Genomic DNA, 22,067 nt, shown 5'->3' with positions numbered 1-22,067 from the left:
GTCTCATGAGAATTAAGGCCTGGTCTACACTACAAAGTTGGATCAACATAAGCTGCTATGCATCAACTTAACTGTGTAATTGTGTACACTAAAATTTCACTCCTGCCAACATACCTGCTCCGCTATGCCGACTTAACTCCACCTTCACACTGACTCCACACAGAGTCAATGTTGATGTAGTTAGATGGATGCAGGATCAGCGTAGACACTCCACTGCTTAGATGGACTGTTACGGGCTTTCCGAAGCCATCCCACAATGCCCCATGCTGAGCGTGCAATTGGTACAAGCACTCCTGCGGAGGATGCGCACCCCCGACAGAAAGAGCGAAGCATCGACACGCACAAGCGATGTAATTACTGAGGTGTCTGTATACCCATGTAAACTAGATCGATTTAAATTTGTAGTGTAGACATGCCCATTGACATTAAATGTCTCAAAAAGAGGGGCTCTGTGATGAATAGAGACCACCACAGCTTTAGCAATGTTGCAAGTCACCACTATAATCAGTATGTTGTGTTTTACAATATCCTTAAGGCATACTTAATAAAGAGCATGCTGTAAAGCAAGATTCAAGGTCCCTAACCGGGCTATCTTATAAAGATATTTTAAGTAATGAAGTAAACATACTTCTCAACCTCAAGAAGGGAAAAATCTTGACAGTCCTACTAAAAAAATCTTTCAATGGCTTAAATGCCCACCGATGTCCATGGGACTGCTTTGATACACACCTATGAGAAAAACAAAAATCAAGCATATTTTGAGTAAAGGGAAAAGTCCTGAGTCTCACAGGTGAGCTGAGAGCATTGAGAAGTATGAAAAAAACCAAACAGCCGACACTGTCTTCAAAAGGCCATTGGCGTTTCCGAACCCTCTCTCTGAGGGCTGGAGCTGTAACACCCTGAAGGCCTGTGTTCTCGGTTACCATAAAGCAAATCTGGCCTCGCTAAGGGCTTCATCGAAAGATTGCCAAGGAGCGGCGAGCGCTCTGTAAAATGGAGTTGACATGCTGCAGCAGCCCTTCGCTGTACCACAAAGGGGGGGCTGGAGGAGTCAGCTTCCAGCAGGGAACCGTCCACCTTGAATCCGAGCTGCAAGGCCACCAGAGCAAGAGCTTCGTCACCAGCATCACCCCCCCGCCAGGACGGGTCACCTCCATGGGCCCTCGCTGGCCTGCTGGGGTGTGTGTCAGTCCCACTGACCTCAGCCATGCGGGGCAGGCCGGCTGTGCGGGGACCGAGCCATGGGGCGGCCCCACCTACCACCACTGCAGCAGCGGGGGGGGGGGGGTTGATTTTTTTTTGGGGGGGGGGGGGGTTATTTTTGTTTTTTTAAGAGAACATCGTTTCCTTTCAGCCCTTCCCCCTCTGCAGCTAGGAAAACAAACAGCAGCAAGGGCCATCTCCAGACCCCCCCCCGGCCCGAGCTTCGTGCCACACCACAGCACGGGCCAGCCCCAGGGCCAGCCCCCCCGCCACAGCCCCAGGGCCAGCCCCCCCATGGCCCAGCCCCGTCAGTCCCCTCATGAACCCCCCCCCCCCCCCCCATGGCCCAGCCGGCCTCCCCTCCCCCACTTCACCCCAGGTCCCCGCCCCACCCAGGCCTGCACCCGGCCCGCACTCACCCTCCTGGAATTTGGGCTTAGGGTCCTGCTTGGGCGCCATTTATAAGCGACTCTCCCTCCTCCCCTCCCCGCGGGGCCTCGCCCGCTGCGCCGCATTATAGCGGCCGCCGCCTCCTCCCTGCGCATGCGCGCCGCCGCCGGCGGAGGCATGCTGGGACTTGTAGTCCCCCCGTGGCCGCCGGAGCCCCCTGGCAGGCTAGGGCCACGCGCATGCGCGCCGCCGCAGGCATTCTGGGACTTGTAGTCCCCGTGCAGCCGCATCCCCTGGCAGGCTCTGGGCTAGGTCTGCAGTCCTTGCCAAGGGCCAGCCCCTCCTGCACAAGGCCGGGTGTCGAGAGCTTTCGGCAGGATCTTCAGGCTGCTGCATAAAACCAGGCTGGCATACGGTTACCGCTTTAACGGGCGGCCTTTTGTGTCCCTTTGCCTCGGGCAGTGGATGCAAAGCAACAGCCTTCTTCTGGTTAGCTGCAGCCTGGGGGCTCAGAGCAGGCGGCCTGCAGGGTGAAGCAGGGACTGGCCCAGGAAGCTCCCCGTGGGTGGGCGCCAAGCTGTGGGGAGTGATGGCCCCGCCAGAGATCACAGCTCAAGCTGCTTCTGCAGGGGGTGGCGTGGGGAAATGCCCAGCTTAATCTAGCCGTGCTTTTCCAGAGGATTGTTCCGACACATTGCCCTGCTCCTGATCAGGCCCATCTGCATCAGTTCTTCTAGGAACAGAATACAAGTCAGTAATTTAAAATGCCCGAGCACTTGTGCCACAGTGGGGAAATAAAGCCATTGTGTTACACGTCCCTGACTGCATCAGTGTAGGAGCTGCTCACCAGTACGAAATGTTTCCTACAAACTGACGGAGGATGGATTTCATCTTACTCCCTTTTAAAAAATAAAAAGCAGCAGCTTTCTAAAAAGATAGATTAGTCCATGCTGCAAACACTCCTTCTGAACAGCGGGATGCATGGAACTAAGGGCATGTCTACCACACCACAAACTTCAGCCAACATACAGCCACTGCAGTCATTACTGCCGTTTTACGTGTCCACACTGTCCTTCTTCTAGCAGCCATGCGCATCCTCACCTGGAGCCCTGGCACCAAGTTAAATGGGATAGTGGGAGGAGGGGGCTGAGAGCCCAGGCTGTCTGCTACAAGTGGAGCTTCCTCCTGGGAGCATCCCTGGGGTAGCCAGGCTCACAGCTGGAATCCCCCACCCACCAACTGTAGACATGCTCTAAGGTTCAACGGATCCATATTTTAATAATTCAGATTTGCCTTCTGTCTATACTGACGTACAGCACCACTACGGAAGTCCTACGGGGTCAGGAAACGGAAGAGGTCCCAGTTTCAGAGATAAAAATCCTACTGGTGCCTCAGAAACCAAAATGAAGTTCATAATCATGTGAGAAATCGCAAACTTGGTGCAAACGTTGTGTTTACCCTGTGAATCCCTTTTCTATCAAAATGCATCCAGGCCTGTGCTTTTATTATTATTTGTACAGTCATTAGATTAAAAGGAGCCAGCCTGGGATGAGCTGCGATCAGACTGTTTGTGTGCTAGCTAGCACACATTTGAGATCAGGTAGACAAGAAGATGTTGGGGTCTCAGGACTGGTTTGAACATCCACAAATTCTGTGACCCTTGCGTTTTGGGGCCTAATCCCATGCGGTGTGGACTGGGTCAGGGCTCTGCTGCCCATTTGCCTGATTGCTCGAGCTGCTTAATCAGCCCCGCGGGCTGCTTCTCTAGACTTTGGCCATCATCGATGACGGGTGGAAAGAGGGGGAGGGGTCGTTTTACCCCTGGTGGTGAAATGCCGGGGCGGTGTTGCTGCTCGCCCTGCGACAGCTGCCCGGCTCCACCCCAGACGCGGCTGCTTCTCCGCGGCGGGTGAAACCATCCCTGTGAATGGGCAGCGCCGTGCATCTGTTTGTAAAGGGCGTTCGGCGCCTCCCGAATCAAAAGGTGCCTTATAACGACCCGCGCCGAAGCTGGACCAGCAGGTGGCCGGCCGGCGAGGCGCAGACGGGGAGGGGGCCCCCCCTGGCCACAGGCGGCCCCCGGCCGGCCCGTCCCCAGCCGCCTTTTCCCTGGGGCGCACGGAGCTGTCCGCGGTGCTGAGCCCGAGCCGCGCACAGGCGCCTCTCCCGGGCCGGCCAGCGCCGGGCATCGGGCAGCCCCTCGGCCGGGCGCTCGGCTCCCCGGCGGGGGCAGGGCCGTGGGAATCAGAGCCGGGCCCAGCGCAGGGCGGGGTGGGTTCCCACGGGGAGCTTGCCTGGGCGGGAGCCTGCCTGGGCCCGCGTCTCCTCCTGCCTGTCCGCATTCCGGTGTTCCCCAGCCCTCTGGCTTTGCCTGGGTGAATGAACTCCTTTGTGTGAGGCTGGGTTGCTGGTGAGAGAGACACTCAGCGCCCGGGCATGATGTCTGGTTCTGACTGGTGAACTGGGGCCAGCCCGGCCATCCTCCGCCTGGAGCCCATTCTTAGCCAACCTCGCGAAGTGCCCAGGGGACAAGGCGGCTTGGATGGGTCTCCAGGACCTTGGCATGCAAAGGAGAGGGGCCAAGGCTCTGGGAGCCCAGCTGTGGGTGTGAATCACAGAGCACCTTCCTCCCGCATCTTAAAAGATGGACCAGAGTGGTAACATTGCTGGAGCGGCCTCTGCCTAACGCACAGGCAGCCTGCCAGGCTTCAAGTCCATCTAAGTCAAGGTTAGCTTGTCACAGGCATTGTTCCTCACCAGGAGCCATTGCTGTGCCACCCCTCCTCCAAGGATGGTTTTGTGTATTTCGTTTGATACTGATTTAAAATATGTATGATTAGAACCTGAGATAAAACCCACATACATCTCATGTCAGAGTTTAATCTAGCTATCCTTCAGCCAGAAGATTCTGAGTGGAAAGGGAGTTTTCTCTATCATTGTGCTGTATACGCATTGTTCATATCTAGTGTGATGAAAATAAGACCCTCCCACAAGCTTCAAAAGGACCTGAGATCTCTCCCTGCCTCTGCACATGTCCTCAGTTTCCAGGGCAGGTTTTTGAAGCTATCATGAGATCCGTTTGTTTCCTCATGCCCAATTATAACAGTACATATTTCCTCCTCGGTGCTTGTCAAACTTTGCTTTGTAAAGCAACTCGATGGCGGCAGTAATGGGGATGCCTGCTTGCAGTTGCCCTAGATTTCCCTGATTGGTGCCTGGTAAGATCATATCATGCTCCTATGTAAGAGAAAATCCAAAGGAGGTCTTTAAATATTAATGTAATTTGCATGGTGAGGAAAATAATTTACAATTGATCCTAATGTTCCTTATCTTAGATTAAAAATTATGGTGACTGGTCATAAATACCATAGTTAGCTAGAGAGAGCATTGTAAAACAAGCATTTTCTGTATTGTGAGTGAAGTGGGGAAGGAGATTTCTTGGTAAAAATAAACAATAGTTCATAAAAGTTGCTGTCAAATCTGTGACAAAGCACAGCTGTTAAAGGCAATTTTAATTAACCATCAGCCACTCCACTGGGAGCAGGTTTCCCAGTCTAAGTAAGACTAGGCCTGCTCAGTGCTGGGATGAGAGACATCTGACTAGAACCCAGGTGCTACAGAAAGTGGTGTTAGTGAGTCATTGGTTGGCATGCCTTCTACTGAATCGGCTCTGACCCAATATCCCAACCTGAGGTTGTTGGCGGACAGAGGAGGGCCTGGCCTGCTGGAGATGCTGCATTATGGATAAATGATAAATGCAAGTGCCTGGCCATTAAATCATCTCATATCATTTTCTGCAAAGAAGGGGTACGGACCTGGCACATTTCAACATTGTGCCTAATTTAAATTTATTCTCCACATGCACACCTCAAAAAACAGCTGTGTAGTGTCATTGGGGAAAAGTAGCTGTCTTCCTCTAGTCCAAGAACAGCTACATTTCAGGTTAGCCGTGATTTATGGCCAAATTTTCAAAAGAACTCAGCACACACAATTGTGGCCAGGTTTTTCAAAAGAGTTCAGCACAGTAGGTGTGTTGAATTCTTTTGAACAACTGGTGACAATGGGACTTGCTGGGGGGTGATTATTCTGGAAAATCTGGTCCTTATTTAAATGCCTAAACGGGATCCAAGCTCCTGAAAATCTGGCCTTAGAACTCAATGCTTCCCAGTGCTAAGCACCACCTGTGAAGAGCAAAGCACCCTCAATTTCCACTGATCCAGCTCCCACTGCAGAATTCACTCCGTCTGTAAAAGGTAGAAACCCTACTTGATGAAAGACTATCTAGTTATAGCTAGCTGTAAACACGTGTTTTACAATCCCTTCTTTAAAATTCAGATGAACACGTTCTAACATCAAATGACAGACTGTAACTAACAACTCTGCAAGTCAACCTTTAAGACAGAACAGGTAAGACTAATGAGTTATCTCTGAATTTTTCAGTTAGCAGAGCAAGGAGTTTTATTACAAGCCATGACAATTCTAGAAGGTATGAATTCTATAGCAATGTTCTACGAGGTATGGAGAGATGTAGGAGATTTGCTTTCTGAGAGCATGTTTTGGGAGGGATTCAGCCTTGACCCAGCCATGGGACTGAACCTGTAGCCATGTGTGGAGGAGCCTCAGACTGGGCCCTTTACCAAAACACAAGCACACTATTGGGTTATAATATTATAAAAGCACTGAAAGAGCTCTCACACGTAACATAGCCAATGTCTATCTACCTAGATATTTCTATGGTGCACATCACTCTGTTAGCTTTTTGGACATGAGTGATTCATATTATAAGGTTAAAAGGACTGTAATTTGACACATTAGTGAAATCAGGCAAATTTTTTAAAAAACAAATGTCTAATTATCCAACTGTTAATGGCTGTGGCTAAACATTTTTCCGTTTTGCAGTAAAATTTCTCCTTGTGGTTCCTTTATTTTTCTCTGGACCTTTTCTCACATTTCAGTCATCATCCAAATAAGGACCCAAACAGGCACAAAGAAAAGAATTTTATGGGAAAGCTACTGGACAGATAATAGAGTTTAGAAATATGTGACCTGGGTTTCAGAAATGCCTTAATTTTTTCAAGAGATATCCAAATATATAGTTTGAATTTCTAAGGGAATAGTTACTTACACATTTTTAGAATGATTGGATTGTAAAATATCAGCAACACTAAAGCATTATTGCTTTACTTGATGAATTCATATATACATATATATATCGTCGTCAGCTATCCCTTGATACAAGGATGATGTCTGCCAGGGGGAAAGTCATAGATGAGATCTAAGATGGCTGAGGAGTCCAATTCATGCGCTACAGAATTTTCCACGTATGTGATAGGTGGTTATTTGGAGAGAGCATAAATTCCTTAAACAGACTGTGATAGTTTGGTTCCCCACCAGGTGTCATGCTCATTTTAAAATATGGTACCTTAAAATGTGATCAGTGTTATTTTCAAAACAATATTCCTGAAAATCAGAAAGCAAAGGGAGCTTAATTCTGCTCTCAGACCCGTTCCCCCGTGTAAATGAAAATACAGTGAGCTGTAGGACTCTGCATTTAGCCCGGGGAAGCTGAGAATAAAATTTGGCCAAAGTGTAGCAAACATTTTGAATGTGTTTTAAAATTATCATAAATCTTTTTCTTTATGTAAACATGAAACAATGGCTGGATTTTCAGAATTTCAGCCCTGGAATAGGTTACCTAGGGAGATGGCAGAATCTCCATCCTTAGGGGTGTTTAAGGCCCAGACTGACAAAGCCCTGGCTGGGATGGTTAAGTTGGGCTTGGTCCTGCTTTGAGCAGGGGGTTGGACTAGGTGACCTCCTGACGTCCCTTCCAACCCTAATCTTCTGTGGGTCTATGATTCTAATTGCCCAGCACTGGTCTAATTCTGTTCCCACGAAAGCCAGACTTAGGCCAAAGTTAAGCGCTCTCAAAAATCTCATCCATTGTATTTTTGCAGCGATTCCCATTTGCTGGAACATCAGCTCTGAGGGTGACAATCAGCCGTGTGCAGAGGGCCCGAATGCCTGATTCAGTCAGTTAATTTATAACAGACAGGAAATCTGTCAATCAGACTCAAAGTCCTGCTGCTTCACCTGACTGTTGACTTTGCCTGTGACCCCCGGCTCCAGTCCAGCAGGGATTTGCTCAATTTCTTCTTTAACAAACATTTTAGTGTATGGCCTCATTGTCAAATAACCAACCACGCATCTGCTGCCATGGTCCGGTTACTCCCACCCCTCCTGCATGGAGCTACTCTTAGTGCAAGCACGCAAGGCCAGACTCTGCCGTCAGTTACACTACTTACTTCAAAGGAGTCACCCCAGATTGACTCTAGCAAATCTGGCTCATGCAAACTGATTTCTCTCATATGTGGCCTCTCTTCTCACCGCTGCTCTGTACAGCCCCGGACACAGGCAAGGGGACTTGGGGTGGGAGCAGGTCGGATGAGCATGTGCCACAAAGCCGGGGGGCCGGCGGGGAGCAGGACGGATCCCTGTATGTTTCATTAGCGTAAGTCCCTGTGAAATTTAGGAATGGCTCAGCTGCTTGTCTTCTCAGATGTTTCTAACCTTTCATCTAGATACAACAGAAAGGATCTTTTCTATGCAGAATAAAAAGGTCAGTCATAATGCTCTTCCCCTGTAGGACAAGTATTACAGCAAAGGGCAGCGTCTGCACAAATGACAAGGCTTCCAGTTCGTCTTTGGGTAAAACACTGAAAATCTCACCTTAGGCAGTGAATGAGCCAGCGGCGGCAGGGTGCGGAGCGTCCATGGGCACTGATGTGGTTCTGTCCCTTGCTAAGGGCATCCAGCACCTTGCAGGATCAATCCCCACAGCAGAAACAGTTATTGGGCTTTATATTATCTTAAATTCTGGGAGGTTTTTAAAAATAATGTCACGCCTCTTTATTGTTTGCAGAGCGAAGAAAGAGCCTGACCCTAGCAATGACTAGACAGGTAGTGAGCTCGACCGCTGCTTATTGTATAGCTGGCTCAATTTACCATTCCTCACCCCTCCTTTCCCCCTTCGTTGGTTATTTCCTCTACCTGTTGCTTCTTGTCCTAATGTAGCCGGTCAGCTCTTTGGGGCAAGGACTGCCCTTTTCCTGCCGGTCTGTACAGTGCTTAGCACAACGGAGCTCTGACCAGATTCCTTCAGCACAGTGCAATAAATAATAGCGTGGTGTATCGACAGCTGGTAATTTGAACATAGTTATCACTTTAAATGTAAGGGGTCTCCTGGTCCTGCTTGCCGCCTAAGGGGCTCTGAGGGAAGCTGTGTGATCTGGCTCCTTTTCAGGCCCTCTGCAAAAAGCTAGCCTGGAACAAGGCTGGGGGAGCAGCTTGTTTGGTCTCTCTGGTTGGGGGAGCAGCTTGTTTGGTCTCTCTGGTTTGGGTGATTGTGTTAAGTTTCTGGATTCCAAAGCAATACAGTAATGTTACACTGCAACCTTCTAGAATGAGTGTTTTGGGGGTTTCTAACTTGGGGGTGTCTGCCATGAACCTAACCAGTAACGCTAATCCTGCATTCGTTGTTTGTCCATTAGGGGATTGCGGCAGGGAATAGAGAATCAGGCCTAAAATGTGTCAATATACTTGCATACCTGTCACTCCTACAAAATAGCTTTAATAATACATAATGCATAGACCAGCTCAATGGTGTGTAGCAATACCAATAGCTCTGGCAATGAAGTACTTTCATAAAAAATGTCTGTGGGTCCAACAGAACAAAAGCTGAACATCCTGTTTTCATGAGAATCTTGCATTTAAAAAAGCCCAAATAACCCTCCAGCATTTCCTTTTCTGAAACCAAACACACGTTTTTGCCATTCATTAAATCTCTTCCCCTTCCTTCCTGAGTGGAGATTGCCTGGTGATGAACATCAGCAATGAAGGAGGGATGGAGGCGGCACAATTAAATAGAATAACCCTGGTACTTTAAGAAAAGAATTGCATCTATTTAATAAATGAAGACGTATAATTGCCTGCGCTCCAACTGCTGTGCTCAAGCAGCGGTTTCAATAAAACTAAATAAATACTTAGCAAGACAGAGCCTAGGATCATATTCTTTAGCTATTTCTCATCTGGGAGTCACCCCAGATTTACTCTGATCTATGGCTGTGTCATGGGTCTTATCCTACACAGTCTCTGGGCAGAACTCCCTTTAGTTCAGTGGGTGCTGTGGAGCACAGCCACCCAGAGCACCGCCGGTTAGCCAAGCATGGCACTGTCTCCGTGTCTTTCCCCAGACTGGGTCTCCTCGGCTCTCCACACACTGATCTGTGCTGGAGACGGGGCTCAGCTCTCCAGCCAAGGCATAAACTAACTCAACCCCTTTTGGGGTCACAAGAGTCCAACTAAAAGGTCCCAACAAACAGGTTCTTCTGCCCTCCAGGGGCTTCTCTTCAGCCCACCCTCTGGGCCCTGTTTCCAGCCCCTTTCTGGGCCTGGGGAAGAGTACCCAGCCCCCAGACTGGCTCTTCTGGAGTACCATTTGTTCCATGCAACCTTCCCTGCTCCAGGATAGAGCGCCAGGCCCCCAGGAGAACTCAGCTGGCTCCTGCAGACCCTGGCTCAAGACCTTTCACAAAAACCTACCTCTCCCTGTGATTCAAACCTCCAGCTGAGCTCACTCAGCCCTTTCATAAGGCCCCAGTGTCCATTAATTTATCACCTGATCCTCCTTAATCCCACCACCTCAGGCTGGAAAGCCGTTGATTCATTCTGGCACAGGTGGGGCTGGCCCCAGCTCCCCTTAAACTTTGAGACGAGTGACAGAATGACAATGGTATGTACAGCCCAAAGTGTCTTACATACGCCGTACAACGATTCTGTGGGGAGGGGAAGGAAAAGTGTACTCCAGTACATTTACAGACCTTCTCCCAAGTGCTAATGGTCACTGGAGACACAGGTTTATTGCATTATTCTGCACAAGCTTTCGAAGTCCAAGTTCTTCCAAGCCACTGGGTCATCGGCCTGACACAGTTAAGGCCCGTCAGTTTCACAGCCCAGGGTGCACAGAGGAATGATGTGGCCAGCATCACACCTGACTGCCTTTGACTGCCCTAACCCGATGGACCCATTTTGCAGCTGGGTGAGCTGCAGGTGGCCTTTCCGCGTGAGATCCAACGAGACTCAGATCAACAACCTTCAGGATTGTAGTCGAGCACCTTCACCGCTCACCATGAAACCTCTGTACATTATAGAAAATAAATGTATTTGTTGCCCTATTATTCGCGGATTTGGGATAAGCATTAGTTAAATTAGCATCCATAGAAATTCCAGCCGCTGAGCAGTCTTTTGTAGGACAAAGGAGTAAGGAAGGATGGAAGAAAGGCCAGGTCTAAGAATCAGGAGATCAGTGTCCTATTCCCATATCAGCTGCAGACCGTGGACACTTAAATTCTCTGTGCCTCAGTTCCCCATATGTAAAATGGGGACAATAACGCTATTTCTCTAACTCCTGTTAACCTGGGCAAAGCATTTTGAGATCTGCACCTCTATAGGCACAAAGACCACATAACCAGCTATTTGGGAATGAAGGGGAGACCACAGGTGAGATAAAGCTAATGTAGAGAGGTGCTAGCCATTCCCATGACTGGATCCCTAGGTGATGTGCCTGGGAAAAGGAGGGACTCAGCTTTCGCTATTCCTGGTTACTGGAACGGGTTCCTGCTTCTTATCATCCATAATAACATTGCCCATTTTTTACCCAAGTGGTTAGTCAAAGTTTGGGGGTTTGTGGGCGTTCCAGCTGGGAGCAGCAACTGGTGACTGTCAGGTAATTCTAGAATGCGGCTTTGTTTATTTACAAAGATTGTACAAAGTTGTGTGTCTCTGAATGCAGAAAGAATCAAAGAGCAGGAATCAGCTTCTTTTGCCCACAGCCCCAAGAGCACTCTTTTCAGTGTCCCAAAAACCTCGCCCCAGATTTCGTCCCCATTCAGGTACCGTTCTTTCAGCTGCTCCTCCTGCCCATCTCCCAGCCTGTGCTTTGTTTCTGTGCGTTCTCCTGTCCCTCTGACACACGCACACCTTACCCAAAACAATATAGAGCAAAAGTCTTCTTCTGCACTCTCCTTCGAAAACTCCTGGGTGGGTTCACAGCCCCCTTTTGTCCCTGGGCGGTGCGGGACCTTGTGATTAATTTACCCTGACAGTTTGTCCACACCCAGCCTCAAAGACATTACTGATCTAAGCAGTCACCAGCACCTTTCAGCATAGCAATAGTAGTACAGTAGTGCATACAGCAGGCCACCACTGAGATCCGGGCCCCCTTGCGCTAGGCCCTGTACGTATGCATGGCAAGATGCTGCCTCTGCCCTGAAGTTTACCATCTAAATTGACAAGATAAACAGTAAGAGTAACTTGCCCAGGGTCACACACCTGGAGTCTGCTGCACAGCAATGAATTAAACTCACACTCCTGAGTTCCAGGCTGATGTTGCGTTGCATCCCAGCCTTAGGAAAGGCTCTTTGTTTCATTCTACTCTCCCAAATAAGATTCAATACTGTCAGACATTTCTCCACTCCCCCCCACACCGGAGGAGGAAGAGAAGCTGTTTAGTATTATTTAAATGAATGCTGTCTTCATTTTTAAAATCCGATTTCTGGAGACACTGAGCCAGAAGTGCCAATCTTCTTGGAGCACGTTCCCATCAGACCAACATACTTGTCTTGGGCGGTGGGCGGATGGGCACAAGTTAGAGCAGATTTGGGGCTACTCTATCTTACAAGGGGGCATCTAGTCTATTGCTACTCCCAGATGCTCGGTGGCCCCTCCAAGATGCCCTGCACCCTCCTGCCCTGGGCAAAGCATAGTTCAGGTGCAGCTCGGGTCTGGGCCCATGTGTGTAGCCCATTACTAACCCTCTCAAGCCAGGTCTGCTATGTGCTGCAATGATTCAAGGGACCATGGTCAGGAAGTTTCATTCTCTCTGTCTTCCCTTGTGTTTTGAAATGGTTTCTCATTCCGAAGTGAGATCTCTGCAGTCCAGGCCCTTGCCATCACAACCACCGAGTGGCGGGTTGGCCGGAGGTAAAGCGCAGTAACATGAAGACCGGACTCATACGTACAGCTCCTCCGCCAGATGTTCCCGTTCACTTCCAGGGCAGGGGCGGGCAGTGCCAGGGGCGGGCGATGCCCTGCTCTCTGGGGAGCTGTGCTCAGCCAGCCAACACCCTGAGAGAGGCCAACCCGCGCCCTCACCTGGCTGCAGGCAGACCGCACGTCTGCACTGGCCCGGGACCTTCCGGGACCAGACCCGCTGCCCCAGGCGGGCTCCTCGGCACAGAGACACCCTTAAACCAGGGGTCGGACAGGGCCGGTCCCCGGACGCGGGGCTTTTCCTGCGCGGCTGTTCCTCGCCTGCTGCGGGGGGCGGCGGCGGGTGCGTCCCAGGGCCGCCAGGCGGCTCCCTCGCACCGGGCCAGGCCCGGGAGGCAGGGGCCGGGACAGGGCGAGCGGGGCCGGCGGGGCGGCGATGGAGAGAGGCCGGGCACGGGCCGGGCCGGGCCGGGGCAGGGGGGCGCGGCGCGCTGCGGCGGAGCCGGGGCGGACACGCGGAGCCGGCGCCCGAGGTGCGGCGGCCCCGCCCCGGGGCGAGCCAAGAGCCCCGGCCCTTGGCCCGCCGTGTGCAAAGGCAGCCGGGCCGGGCGAGCGGGGGGCAGGAGGCGTGCAGGCAGCCAGCCCCGCGTCGCCCCGCCAGCATGCCGCCCGCCCCGCGCCCCGCCGGCCCGCTCCGGCGCTCGCTGCTCCTGGCCGCGCTGCTGGCGCTGGGGGACGGAGCCGCGGAGACAGGTCAGTGCCCGGCCCGGTGCCGGTCCCGGTGCCGGTGCCGGTCCCGCCGGGGGGGGGCAGCGCTGCAAGCGGGGGGGGGGGGCCTGAAGCGGGGCTGGGGGGGGCGCCTCGCTGGGAGCCCCCAGGGTTGCAAAAAGCGGCTTGGCACCGGGGGGGGGGGGGGGGAGCGACGGATGCAGCCGTTCCTCGGCCCCACGGACCCCGGCCCGGCTCCCCCGAGCTCGGAGCCCCCCGCGCTCCTGAGCGCCCCGGCGGCTGGTCTCGGCTGCCCCGGCCCGGGGCTGGCTGCGGGGCAGAGTTAAGGGCACCGGGAGGAAGCGCGGCCCCCCGTCGGCCCGCGGGCGTTCGGCTCCGAGCTCCCCTTTCTCGCTGCTAGTCCGGCCGGTTGAACTCCGGGCTTGCCCGAGGTACCAAGAGCTGGGCAGGAGCCTGAGGGCTGGCGACCTGTCCTGCCATGGGGGGCTGGGCCGGACCAGCCAGGCCCCTGCGCTCCAGGCAGGACTGAGGATGGCTTGGCCCCACTCCGGCTCCTGGCGAGTCCCCCGGCCCCAGAGCCAGCCAGGAGGCAGGACCCGCCACCGCTCAGAGCAGAGACCGGCAGAGTCAGAGGAGAAACTGGTTCAGACCCCCAGGAGCTCCGAGGTCTGGGAAGATGCACTGGTGTTCAGGGGGCTGTTCTGCCTGCCCAGGAGGGAGCTGCCCTGCTTGGGTCGGACAGGTGGGACCCTGAGCCTGAGCCGGCCGCCGCATTTGTCAGTATCCCCCGCTGACCTGCTCACCCGAGCAAAGACCTGGCCGCGGAAGTCACCGCCGCTCCGATGTGATTTCTAGGCAATTGCTGCACACTTTTTACTTTGTCCCGTTTGGTGAGACAGGCGACAGGGCATCCCTGAGCGTTGCAGGAAGTCTTGCTAGGGCTGACGTCGTTTTTATTTGTAATACACGTTTACATGGACTCTCGGGTGCGTGCTGTGTTGACAGACCAAAGGACCCTTTGTCTTCGAGGGAGGTGTGCTGGATCCTGTGTCTTGTCCCTTTTATAATGGAGTTTGGGATTCTCTTCTGGCATTGCTCATTTCTACTAATTGTTGACAACGGATTTTAAAAGTTCTGCGGTTGGTTCATGCTTCGTGGCTTCTCTGGAATTCCACTCTTAGGGAAGCAGAGTACATTTCCCTAGGGTACTGGTCTGCACGATTCATGTTTTTCTCTGTCCGCTGGTCCTCCAAATGATGGAGAACATAAGAATGACCACTCTAGGTCAGACCAAGGGCTCACCTAGCCCAGTGTCCTGTCTTCTGACAGTGGCCAGTGCCAGATGCTTCAGAGGGAATGAACAGACCAGGACGATTATTGAGTGATTCATCCCATTCAGTCCCAGATTTAGGCAGTCAGAAGTTTAGGGACACCCAGATTATAGGGCTGTGTCCTTCACCATTTTATCTTGGCTAATAGCCATTGATGGACCTATCCTCCATGAACTTATCTCATTCTTTTTTGGACCCAGTTATACTTTTGGTCTTCATAACATCCTCTAGCAATGAGTTCCACAGGTCACCTGTGTGTTGTGTGAAGTACTTCCTTCTATTTCTTTAAATCCTGCAGCCTATTATTTCATTGGGTGACCCCTAGTTTTTCTGTTATGAGAAGGAGTAAATAACACTTCCCTATTCACTTTCTCCACATCAGTCATAGTTTTATAGACCTCTATCATACCCCCTCCCCCACCCCCACCCCCTTAGTCAGAGGCATGCACAGGGATAGAAATGAGACCCCTTTTGGAGGGGTACATTCTATGTTGTCGCCACAGCCCAGGGGCCGGAGGAGCTAACTCTCCCCCCACGGCCCCACTGGGAGACCCTGTGCTGACCCCCCTCTACTGACCCCTTCTTTGCCTGCCCCACCCTCCAGAGGCTCTGCTCACTGCCCCACTACTATTGGTTAGGAGGATTGTCACTCTGAATTGCCTCTGCTGTTGATTGGTGGAGGCAGATGGATGAGCTCTGGAGAATGCAGGCTCCTGGAGGAGGGGATCTGGTTGCCCAGCTCTGCAGTTCAAAGCTCTGTCAGTGCCCGCCCTCGCCTTGGGTCAGAGGAGTTCTGTGCCCCTGCCGATTGGAGGGCCCAGTGCCCCTGCCGCTCCCCCTTGTGCATGTCTTGCCCTTAGTCGTCTCTTTTCTAAGATGAACAGTCCCAGTCTTTTCAATCTCTCCTCAACAACAGAAGCTGTTCCACACCCCTGAGCATTTTTGTTGCCCTTCTCTATATCTTTTCCAATTCCGACATAACTTTTTTGGGTTTGGGCAGCCAGAACTGCATGCAGTGCTCCAGGTGTGGGCGTACCACAGATGTATACAGAGGCAGTATGGTGTTTGCCATTTTGTTATCTATCCCTCTCCTAATGCTTCCTATCATTCTGGCAGCTTTTGTGACTGCCGCAGCACACTGAGCCAATGGTTTCAGAGAACTAGCCATGATGACTCCAAGATCTAATTCCTGACTGGTAACGGCTAATTTAGACCCCTGGTTTTGTTTCGATAGTGGGATTATTTTTTCCAGTGTGCGTTATTTTGCATTTGTCAACATTCCATCTGCCATTTTATTGCCCTTTCACCCACTTTTGTGAGACCCTTTTGTAACTTTTCTCAGGCAGCTTTTGACAACTATCTTGAGTAGTTTTGTATCATACGCAAACTTTGCCACCTCACTGTTTACCCCCTTTTCCAGATGGTTTATGAATATGTTGAACTGCACTGGTCCCAGTACAGTTCGTTGGGTTACCCTGCTATTTATCTCTCTCCACTTTGAAAACAGATCATTTATTCCTACCTTTTGTTTACTATCTTGTAACCAGTTATTGATCCATGAGAAGATCTTCCCTCTTATCTCATGCCACTTAATTTGCTTAAGAGCCTTCAGTGAGAGATCTTGCCAAGGCTTTCTGAAAGTCCCAGTACTCAATATCAACTGGATCATCCTTGTCCACATGCTTGTTGACCCCTTCAGCAAATTCTAATAGATTGGTGAGGCATGATTTCCCTTTATAAAATCTGTGTTGACTCTTCCCCAAAATAGCATGTTAATCTATGGGCCTGATCATTCTATTCTTTACTATAGTTTAATTTGCCTGTTACTGAAGTAGGAGCAACCCAGGCAGGGGCATGTTTGCTGCCAGGAGCCGGCCTGGGCAGTAGCTGTGTGAGCTTTCCAGGCTGAGCCATTTCAAAACTTCGGGGCTTTGACAGGAGAGGGGCGCATGCCTGTGTAGCTGGAGTGCAGGGCACTGCAGCAGAGTTCAGACCAGTGAGCAGAGCAGTCAGGGTGAGCATTGTGGGATAGCTCCTGGAGCCCAGTTACGGCACACTGCATCTACACTGTCGCTTTGTCGCTCCAACTTTGCTGCAAAAAGCTCTGCGTCTCTCGTCAAGGTGGATTTTTGTCACCAAAGCAGGGGAGTTTTGTTGGCAGGGGGAACATTGTAGTGTGTGCCCCTCCGCTGTTTTGTCACCAAAAGCTGACTTGTGTCAACAAAACTCTGTAGTGTAGACCAGCCCTCAGTAGGATTTAACTCCCAATTTTTAAAGTATGTGTTTTTGTCTGTAACCACCTCTTTTACTCTGCTGTTTAGCCATGGTGGCATTTTTCTGGTTCTCTTACTGTTTTATTTATTTATTATTTGGGATATATGTTTAATATGAGCCCCTATTACGGTGTTTTTAAATAGTTTCTATGCAGCTTGCAGGCATTGAGCTAACATAACCCTCACTGGAGACCAAATACAGAACTTGTGTGACATCTTGCAAAGTCTCAGGGAAGGGTAAGAGAGCCTGGTGACCTGTCATTTGAAAATAAAAGTTGCTAGTGAAAACATGCTGCGAGCTAGAAGAATTATGTCAAGTGAGCTGGTGTTATAATGTGTGCTACCACAGTAGATAAAATGCCGAGATGGGTTCAAACTGCAAAATTTGGCAGACACCTCAAAGTGTGTGACTGATCCTGGCAATTACAGGCCGGTAAGCCTAACTTCAGTACCTGGCAAATTGGCTTTAGGATGGGAAATAGTCCAGAGAAGGGCAACAAAATGATTAGGTGTGGGACACCTTCCATATGACGAGAGATTAAGAAGACTTGGACTGTTCATCTTAGAAAAGAGATGACTAAGGGGAGATGTGATAGAGGTCTATAAAATCATGACTGGTGTGGAGAAAATGAATAGCAAAGTGTTATTTACCTCTTCACATAACACAAAAACTAGGTGTCACCCAATGAAATTAATAGGCAACAGGTTTAAAACAAAGCATGTACTTCTTCACATAATGCACAGTCAACCTGTGGAACTCATTGCCAGAGGATGTTGTGAAGGCAAAAAGTATAATTGTGTTCAAAAAAGAATTAGATGAGTTCATGGAGGATAGGTCCATCAATGGCTATTTGCCAAGATGGTCAAAGACAAAGCCCCATGTGCTGGGTGTCCCTAAACCTTTGACAGCCAGAAGCTGGGACTGGATGACAGGAGATGGATAACTCGATAATTGTCCTGTTCTGTTCATTCCCTCTGAAGCATCTGGCACTGGCCACTGTCAAAAGAAAGGATACTGGACTAGGTGGACCACTGGTCCAACCCAGAATTATGGCCATTCTTATGGGTGCTCAGATCTGGAGGTTTGGCTCAGACCATTATAAAAAAAAGTAGCCACTTGCAAATTTCAGATCTGTATCTAGGTTCCTATTTTAAATTCTTTTCTCTTCCTCACTCTCCTCATCATAAATAGTGTTAATACAGCTGGTTTCCTATACTCTCTCTGACATCATGTGTTTCACTAATGCTGTAGGGAAGACAAAGAATGTATATGAATGAATTTCATGCTCAATGTCCCTCTCCAATTGACTGGGTGACATTTTCTGAATTTTTGTCAAAACCTTTAATTGAAAATTTTATTCTTTCTGGAAAAAAACCCTAGAATTTGCTTAGGAACATTTGTATTAATTTTTGGGTGGTAGTTTTCAAACAGCTATAATTAAAACAATCAAATGCCACTTTCTTTATCTATTGAAGATTGACTATTTACATTTGTGGTTTGAGCTTCTATTGCTTACGAGAATTTAAAAATTTACTCAAGTTAAACAACCAGTCACCCAGAAAACACTTTTTCTTATATCAGAGAGAGACTGTCTGCTCTTCACCACTACTGGTCTAATTACATTTTTATATTGATTTGGGATTGTTTCTTCTGGCATTTTTTGTCAGAATAAGGGTGTTAACTTAGGTGTCCTGACATCATTCCAGTTTGAATAATTATATCTGCTCATGTAATTTAGCCTGCCTAAATTCTCTCTCTCACCAGAGTCACTTGCTGTTCTGAATTACTGTGGGGTATTCCTTTGCTCTTGTAGACAGCTGACACCTATCATCCCATAGGGGCTCCTGGGCAGAGGTGGGAAGAATGATCTCTTCCTACTGGGAATTCGTAGAACCAATAAACATAATGTGCATTGGGATCCTTTGGGGCGAAAGATTATCGTCATCGTTATATCTGATCATTGCAAATGTTTTCTTCGCAGAGACGATCCGCCAGCAATATTCTGGCTATGACGTTGTTCATCCAATCCGAGTTGACGAGAGTGGATCTTTTCTGTCCTACGATCTGGCTCATCACGCAATTCACAAAAGGGCCCTTTCCTCAAGGAACAATTTGCTCTCCTTTTATGAGCTGCATTACAAAGGACAGCACCTCAAATTCAATTTAAGCGTTAACAACAACCTCCTTGCTCCTGGGTTTGTTAGTGAGAGACGATATGGAGGAATCACCCGTGCCAAGATCCGGTCTTACAATCACAATTCTTGTCACATGATTGGAGAGGTCCAGAACTGGGCGCTGAAAGGTGGTTTAGCAGCTCTAAGCACGTGTGATGGGCTGGTAAGTGTTCCATTGAATCCAGAAAAAGAAGGCTTTAATCACAGCGATATCAATAAACTAGAAACTATGGGTGAAATCCTGGCTCCATTGAAGACAATGGCAAAACTCATTTACTTCAGGAGGGCCCGGGTTTCACCCTGCAGATCTGGTGCTGCATCCATTGATGTTAATGTCAAAGCTCCAACTGACTCCAGTGGTGCAGGATCATTTTGGGACTCTGCTTTCTTGTCTGTAGAAAGCATATTTCAGGTGTGACCCACGGAAGACTGTCATATCTCGTACCTCCTTAGTCTGCTATAGCCCAAATGTGGGATTACAAAGGACACCATTAAAAAAGTCTGTGCAGAAAGCTTAACGATATTTATGGTGAAACAATTCATGGATGAAACTCATCATATTTTCTGGACATCAGTGTCAAAGTCACGCTCCACTATAACTAATTTAAGTCAATGAAAACACTAGGTTTTTGTGAGAATCAGCTAAATTTGGGTCTGAAATAAAATGACCTTTCCAGTGAAGGAAAGATAAAAGAGACAATAAATCCAGGCTGTTTCCATTAGTTATTAAAACAGAGTCAAGCCTGGCTGGCTTGCGGAGGATTAACCAACTCAACTTCAAAAATGCCTAACTGAGTCTAAATCCTATTTTCAGAAATGACCCAGGCACTTAGGAGTTGATGTGAAAGCCTCAGTGAACTCCTGCGTCATTTTTGAAAATGGTATTTAGAGTCTCACATGACTTAGGCACTTTTGAAAATATTACCCTCCATCTTGATCAATATGATCATAGCCAAGCGTTGCTGTTTCCATGCAGATGTCCTGGGGTGACAAATATTCAGACTGTCTTACAGGAGGCAGTGGAATTTGCCTTCTAGTGCCTAGCCCACAGACAGAATAAGGGACTGACTACTGCTACAGAAGGGGAAATCCTGTGGTTTTGGAGATGAGAAGGGTTCTAGCTATGGCTCCCCAACAGGCTCTGTGTGTATGTGGGATTCATCTCGTAATCATGTCTGTTTTCTTGCAGCATGTTTTAAACTTAATGTATTTAAACAAAAACAATGTGCATCTGTGCATTGGATTGGCCTTTCGGAATGTGACGCTTTTTTAGAATCAATAACCTGGACAGGTGACAGATCTTTTTTTTAACTTGAAATTTAGACATTTGCCACTGAAATTCTGTGGTAAAATCACTGAGGTTGTGGGTCAGATGCTCAGCTGGTTCAAATCAGTGTAGCTTCATTGTTTCTGGCCCTGACAGCCATATTGTAGATTAGTAAGCAGTGGGCAGCAGACAGAACTCTGCACATAGCATCAGTTCATCTGTTGGAGACGGTGAAGGTATTAACAGCGAAGATCCAATATTTATAGCTATGACATTATGTTGTTGTTTGGACTTTAAGAATAAAATCTGGGAGATGGTTAAGGTGTCAGCGAATCACTACAGAGATCAGAAAAGATTTGATCACAGTATGTAGGGGGTACATCATGGAGAGAATACTGCAAGGTGCTGAGAGGTACAGAGGGTCTTAAGTTCCTACTGAAGGGACCAGGAGCTATCAGTGTTCAGCACCTCTCATTACATTGAGTCTGCTCAGCATCTCTCATTACATTGCAGGATTAGGCCCTTTAGTTTGAACTTTCCAGTTTCTGGTTTTAGATGTAAGCCTGCTGAGTAAAGAGAGTGGGGTGGATATACAGTCTAGTGTCCTGAGCACCCCAGTGGGAACCAACGTCTCTGGAGTTCTGACACTGTCTCTTACACTGACTTTTTCTGTGGTCTCGACTGGTTTCCAAACCTATGAAGTTGAGGTAGTAATAACTACTCACTACTTGAGTAGGACAAATGCGGGAGCGGGAGGGGGGAAGTCATCACAAGCATTCATTCAGATAAAAGAGATGAATTCCTTTAAGAGGAACCTATAATCCTTTGAGTCACTTCTTTGCAGGAGTCTGTATGAGTGAAATATGGATTGCCAGAATGTTCATGGAAATGAAGTGTCTTGAATACTCATGTGAATGTAACTACACGGATACCCTGTGCAAATATGTAGGCACACTGGAAGTGTTCACATGGCTATCTTGAAAGCAATTTATAGGTGGATTTATCCAATCAGGAAACAGAAACATACCTTGTGACTTAGATGACCAGCCCCATAGCAGGAGTTAGGCATAAACAAATACTCAAAGCAATAACTGTAAATAGTTCATAGGCTGAACTATGTTCACATGAATGATTCATCAAATAATATTCAAATAAGAAACAGATGAGTGAAAATTGAAGTCTATTTGCAGATAATCCACCAACAGAAGAAGGGACAAATATCAACAAATGCATTGTTTGCTGTGAATAACTCAGCCAGCTCAGTTCCTTTCACAGGGGTGCAGAGAGGACTAACTAGCTAGTTTGTGAAGCATCTTGACAAAGAGAAGTGCAGTGTAAATGTTAAGGATTATTATTATTATTTGTTTAAAAGCAGATTTACTACAGTAATGATTGACGGGGAACAGTTTTAGACCAGAAGAGACAACAACAACTTCACAACGTGTAGTTTAGCAGGCCTGATGAACAACCATTTCTCATATTGTTAACCTATTTAGAATCACAAGAGAACAGACAGTTTATTGCTCCCAAATCAATGAGCTTTTCCGCTTGGCTTTCTCTATATATTTTAAAGCTAAACCTAAAGTTTTCAGCAGACAGATGTTAAAACACCCAATGCTACACTAACGATATATAATGTCAGATAGAATT

The 22,067-nt window shown here is 48.8% G+C and overlaps 2 protein-coding genes across 7 annotated transcripts in view; one reads left to right on the top strand and one right to left on the bottom strand.

Annotated features, from left to right (window-relative positions):
* The window catches only part of MORF4L1 (mortality factor 4 like 1), a 30,728-nt gene extending 29,011 nt beyond the window's left edge, over positions 1-1,717 (bottom strand). The window contains exon 1 of one of the 2 annotated variants that reach the window (XM_067555465.1): positions 1,623-1,717. In XM_067555465.1, the coding sequence (XP_067411566.1) occupies positions 1,623-1,662 (40 nt within the window). In that variant the 5' untranslated portion in view covers positions 1,663-1,717. Of the gene's footprint in view, positions 1-628; positions 725-1,622 lie in introns of those variants that run through there. The other variant, XM_067555466.1, reaches the window with a different exon arrangement.
* Positions 1,718-13,166: 11,449 nt separating this feature from the next.
* The window catches only part of ADAMTS7 (ADAM metallopeptidase with thrombospondin type 1 motif 7), a 127,268-nt gene continuing 118,367 nt past the window's right edge, over positions 13,167-22,067 (top strand). For 4 of the 5 annotated variants that reach the window (XM_067555460.1, XM_067555458.1, XM_067555459.1 and 1 more), the window contains exons 1-2: positions 13,167-13,395; positions 18,958-19,313. In XM_067555460.1, the coding sequence (XP_067411561.1) occupies positions 13,305-13,395; positions 18,958-19,313 (447 nt within the window). In that variant the 5' untranslated portion in view covers positions 13,167-13,304. Of the gene's footprint in view, positions 13,396-18,839; positions 19,314-22,067 lie in introns of those variants that run through there. The other variant, XM_067555457.1, reaches the window with a different exon arrangement.

This window comes from Emydura macquarii, unplaced genomic scaffold (assembly GCF_026122565.2).
Source record: "Emydura macquarii macquarii isolate MOO-44397 ecotype Brisbane River unplaced genomic scaffold, CSIRO-AGI_Emac_v2 contig_1644, whole genome shotgun sequence".
Classification (NCBI taxonomy): domain Eukaryota; kingdom Metazoa; phylum Chordata; order Testudines; family Chelidae; genus Emydura; species Emydura macquarii.
The sequence above is the reverse complement of the archived record's forward strand: the minus strand, read 5'-3'. Positions and strand labels throughout refer to the sequence as shown.